This window comes from Egretta garzetta, unplaced genomic scaffold (genome assembly GCF_000687185.1).
Source record: "Egretta garzetta isolate BGI_Z169 unplaced genomic scaffold, ASM68718v1 scaffold516, whole genome shotgun sequence".
Taxonomy (NCBI): domain Eukaryota; kingdom Metazoa; phylum Chordata; class Aves; order Pelecaniformes; family Ardeidae; genus Egretta; species Egretta garzetta.
In genome coordinates this window covers 402,088-407,536 of record NW_009259983.1, presented here as the reverse complement: position 1 = coordinate 407,536, position 5,449 = coordinate 402,088, and the positions used below count along the sequence as shown (strand labels likewise).

Below are 5,449 nucleotides of genomic sequence, written 5' to 3'. Positions count from 1 at the left end.
GCTAACGGAAGGCGCCTGTTGCTCTCCAGGTGTCTTCCAAGCATGTGGCAACCCTGCCCACCCCTGTGTGCAACATCTGCGGGACGTACGTCTAGGCCTTAGCCGCAACAGCCAAACGAAGGCGCCTGTTGCTCTCCAGGTGTCTTCCAAGCATGTGGCAACCCTGCCCACCCCTGTGTGCAACATCTGCGGGACGTACGTCTAGGCCTTAGCCGCAACAGCCAAACCACAAGCCCCGATCAAAAGAAGGGAAGGTCGCGGTTCCTTTCCATCATGTAAAACTGCGCTACAGCCAAGCGGCGGTGAGGTTACTTTCCTGCCTTACAGGTGATGATTTTATGCGCGCCTGGTTAAATGTCAAGAGTCTTGTCAGAGTTTGTTCTAAACACTGATGCTGGTCAGGCTAGAGGTCGGTGCTAGCTTGGCTCTTGTCTCTGTACGGTAATGGTTGCTAAACTAATTTCGTCCATATTCCAAGAAACTGGGGGGGAAGAAGGAGGGAGAGACAGGAAAAATAATTGCTTTCATTTTATGGGCTTTTTTATATATCAAGATTATCAAGAATACTTGTGGCTCACTTGAGCTGTTCCTTAGCATTGGCTCAGCGCTGGCACAGCTCATCGTTAGCATCTTTTACCACTATAAGATTTCCTCAGAACACTTATCCTTGCGTAGTGGGTGATCCAAGATGTTCTTAATCAAATTATGGACAAATGATTATCAAACTCTTCAAGTACCGTATGCAATTACTGTGCTGCTGCTGCCAGCTCTGAGGTTTGAAAGAACCGCTGCATTTCTGTTTAACCAGAGTAAACATACATAAATGTATCTGCCAGTCGCAATCTCTCCCAACTAACAGAGGAAAAAGTGATGTTGCAGTAGACACCCAATACTTCCTTTTACAAACAGAGCCTGTTTTTTCTTTCCCTCTTGTGTTCTTCTCTTACTGTTTCAAAATGCGCGTGTTGGGTGGGTTATTTTTTGCAGGAATCTCTGCACACTAAACAGTGTCTACTGTACAATTCCTTGAGCGGGTACAGAGGTGCAGGCTAAATAGAAAACAATCAAAACCATTAAAAATGTAACATCAGCCTGCGTATATTTGCTTCTCCTTCTAGCAGTTGTTACCCCTTACTTTGACAACATCATCCCGCTTGCTCTCTTTGGCAAGCTACCTAGAGAGATCTCCAAAATAGCAGGATAACGAAGGTCTGAATTTCTAACAAACAGCGACCATAAAAATAATTATTTAACCTCTCTCCCAGTGACACACACTTTCTTAGATCTTCCTTTTGTGATAAGCGGAAACAAAAAAGACGCAAAAGCATTTTTCCTTCTCTTGTGGGACTGAATGCAGATTTTTATGGCATGTGAGAAAGCTCAGAAACCAGTTCGGCAACTTGACGCGAGCCCGCTGGGGGCTGCAGTGTTCTCTTGCCTGGGTGTCTGGCCAGTCCTGCTCTGTCACTGCTCCTTGTCCCACCTTACAGGGAATGGATTCAGCGTGAAGAAACTCCCCGCCTCTCCATACCCAGACAGAAAAAATGAGTTCATTGCCAGCTAAATGAACTGAATTACTAAGAAATTTGATAAATAACAGTATTATCAGCAGGCAGGGAGTAGAGTTGCATAGCTAGAGGGAAAAAGGATGGCAGCAACTACACCTTTAATTGAGTTAGCTTATCAGGGAGCTGAGCTGAGTTAAGGAATTGTATAGTATTGCTTGTAGGCTCTGCATTTAACAGCTTACTCAGAGAATTGTTCCCAGTTGTTTTTGTCATAGCCTTAATAGTAACATGTCACAATGTACAAATGCAATATATGTTCCTCAGGACAAATTATGTTTGCCCAGCACCTTGCTCCTTCTTCTGAAAATAGCAGAAGACAATAATTTGATCATTATTATCTGGAAAAAAGAAATGGTCTACAATACATAGACTGGGTACTCTCCCAGACGTTCTCTCTATTGAACAGCAGTACTACTACACCACGAACGGGACAGTTGTAGGGCTGTCCCTGTGACAACATCATCTCAGCTCTGTCAGGGAGGGGAGATGTTGTAGGAGTCCTCTGGCAAGGGGCAGGTGTGGCCAAATTGGGCTTGTTAGTATATAAAAAAAGAGAACGCCTGAGCTCTGTGAAGGACAGCAAATTTGCGAATAAGAAAAGGGATGTGGTTTGTTTTTTTTTTTTAAACTTTAGGTTGGCCATCTTGAAAAAACACCTAGAAAAACAAAGGTGGGCCTGTTCAGGGGATTGAACGCTTTTAAACTGTGCAGTAGTGAAGGACCTGAAGGTAAATGGCGACCTCTGGGTGTTGAAGTGCTTCCATGTTGGTAGAGCACTTCCAGTCACCGAGGAGAGCTGTAAGGGCGGGTGGAATTTCCATGGAAAGGAAGAGCTCTGAGGGAGTACGGAAACAAAAGGGCTTGGCATGAAAGGCTCATCACTGCGTAACCGTTTCTGCTCCATTTGGAAAGGGGAGATTTTGATTGGTTGGCTGAAGACCCATCTGCAAGGGAAGTCAGAGGGACTAAATGAGGTGGCAACCAAACAAGGTGATCACTCTCTGATACAAAGAGTTGCCTGTGTTGATCTTTACTCCCAGGTGCTGCCCTGGATTTCTGGTACCCTGGGTTTCTAGAAAACACTTACAAACGGTTAGCTGAGGAACATGCTCCAGAGCCTACCCCTAGGGCGTGAATAATGAATGCACACGCTGTTAACATTTTAAATCCCACAAGAGCTGTGAACCGCTGGGGGCTGCAGTGTTCTCTTGCCTGGGTGTCTGGCCAGTCCTGCTCTGTCACTGCTCCTTGTCCCACCTTACAGGGAATGGATTCAGCGTGAAGAAACTCCCCGCCTCTCCATACCCAGACAGAAAAAATGAGTTCATTGCCAGCTAAATGAACTGAATTACTAAGAAATTTGATAAATAACAGTATTATCAGCAGGCAGGGAGTAGAGTTGCATAGCTAGAGGGAAAAAGGATGGCAGCAACTACACCTTTAATTGAGTTAGCTTATCAGGGAGCTGAGCTGAGTTAAGGAATTGTATAGTATTGCTTGTAGGCTCTGCATTTAACAGCTTACTCAGAGAATTGTTCCCAGTTGTTTTTGTCATAGCCTTAATAGTAACATGTCACAATGTACAAATGCAATATATGTTCCTCAGGACAAATTATGTTTGCCCAGCACCTTGCTCCTTCTTCTGAAAATAGCAGAAGACAATAATTTGATCATTATTATCTGGAAAAAAGAAATGGTCTACAATACATAGACTGGGTACTCTCCCAGACGTTCTCTCTATTGAACAGCAGTACTACTACACCACGAACGGGACAGTTGTAGGGCTGTCCCTGTGACAACATCATCTCAGCTCTGTCAGGGAGGGGAGATGTTGTAGGAGTCCTCTGGCAAGGGGCAGGTGTGGCCAAATTGGGCTTGTTAGTATATAAAAAAAGAGAACGCCTGAGCTCTGTGAAGGACAGCAAATTTGCGAATAAGAAAAGGGATGTGGTTTGTTTTTTTTTTTTAAACTTTAGGTTGGCCATCTTGAAAAAACACCTAGAAAAACAAAGGTGGGCCTGTTCAGGGGATTGAACGCTTTTAAACTGTGCAGTAGTGAAGGACCTGAAGGTAAATGGCGACCTCTGGGTGTTGAAGTGCTTCCATGTTGGTAGAGCACTTCCAGTCACCGAGGAGAGCTGTAAGGGCGGGTGGAATTTCCATGGAAAGGAAGAGCTCTGAGGGAGTACGGAAACAAAAGGGCTTGGCATGAAAGGCTCATCACTGCGTAACCGTTTCTGCTCCATTTGGAAAGGGGAGATTTTGATTGGTTGGCTGAAGACCCATCTGCAAGGGAAGTCAGAGGGACTAAATGAGGTGGCAACCAAACAAGGTGATCACTCTCTGATACAAAGAGTTGCCTGTGTTGATCTTTACTCCCAGGTGCTGCCCTGGATTTCTGGTACCCTGGGTTTCTAGAAAACACTTACAAACGGTTAGCTGAGGAACATGCTCCAGAGCCTACCCCTAGGGCGTGAATAATGAATGCACACGCTGTTAACATTTTAAATCCCACAAGAGCTGTGAACCTGGTGTCTGCATCTCAGCTGGAAAAAAATAAAGTCTGCCCATGTTCTTGCATTTCACACAGTAGCAGGGCCTTCCTGTGGCCTCTTTCATCTGCAGATGGGATCAGGTGGCTGGAGAGTGGCAGAGAAATTCTGGTGGCACACGTGCCTGAGAGAGGACCAGCATCCACAGAGCACCGGGCAGGAGCGAATGGAGGACGCTGCAGGCCTCTGAAGAAGTCTCACACGTGCAGCGAGCAACAGCCTTGTGAGATGACTAAGCTCGTGCAAATTCTTAAAAATACATAGCTTAGGAAAAGAAGAAACGTAGACAAAGAGGTTCCCAAAAGAGAGGGAGCGAAGCAAGGAGGTAAAAGAAGTAAGGGTGAAAGTGTGGCTTCAGGAGGTCTGTAACAGGAGGGAGTCCAGTCAGTAAGCCAGGAGGAAGTTCCAGGCAGGTATCTTGAGGCGAAAGGCAAAGGCGGTTATGCGATTGGCATAGTGGGAGAGCGTCTAGATGGGCCTGCACTTACAGGCAACGTGCACCAAAACAGGCTGCCCGAGTTAACGGAAGAAGAAGTAAGGGTGAAAGTGTGGCTTCAGGAGGTCTGTAACAGGAGGGAGTCCAGTCAGTAAGCCAGGAGGAAGTTCCAGGCAGGTATCTTGAGGCGAAAGGCAAAGGCGGTTATGCGATTGGCATAGTGGGAGAGCGTCTAGATGGGCCTGCACTTACAGGCAACGTGCACCAAAACAGGCTGCCCGAGTTAACGGAAGAAGAAGGAGGAGGAGCTCTGGGGAGGAAGGGGGAAGCCACCCTCATCCGTGCTGGCAACCTGCAGCGGTGCCCTCCTTCTTCCCCGGCAGCTTGGGACGAGCGCTCGGCATGAGGACTTGCTGGCTGGTACTGTAGTGTGCATCCGGGGGGAACTCGCTTGGCAATGCCTGCGCAGAAGCCAGGGCACTAAATAAGCACTGCAGTCTCCTCCTATTGTTTCTCTTTGGAAAACCAGGCCGAGCAAACGCCCGGCAAGAGACTCGCGTCGTGGAGACCGCCCGAGACACCCGCGCTGCGCTGTGATCCAGCTGCATCCTGCTGCGGTCCTCGTAGGTCACACCAGCCCCACAGCTCCGGTGTAGATCTCGACTAACAAACGCACAACTCCACGGGCGCGACTGTCAGTTATTTTAAGTATTATTTAACATAATTTTAAGTATATTTAACATAAAACAGGAAGGTTGTTAGCGTGCCTCAGCGGGCCCTCGGTTAAGCTTTCCACGCATCAGGTTGCCTCTCGGGCAGCACCAGAGCCCGAGGCGAGGGCACTCGGAGCTGGGCTGCCCGGGGCTCCCTCGCTGCGTCCCTACGGAGGCAGG

General features: G+C 47.5%; 1 protein-coding gene across 1 annotated transcript in view; it reads left to right on the top strand.

Annotated features, from left to right (window-relative positions):
- Positions 1–5,449, top strand: part of MPZL1 (myelin protein zero like 1) — a 49,922-nt gene that overhangs the window by 2,764 nt on the left and 41,709 nt on the right. The window contains exon 2 of the mRNA XM_035895996.1: positions 213–327. Coding sequence (XP_035751889.1) covers positions 213–327 — 115 coding nt within the window. The remainder of the gene's footprint in view (positions 1–212; positions 328–5,449) is intronic.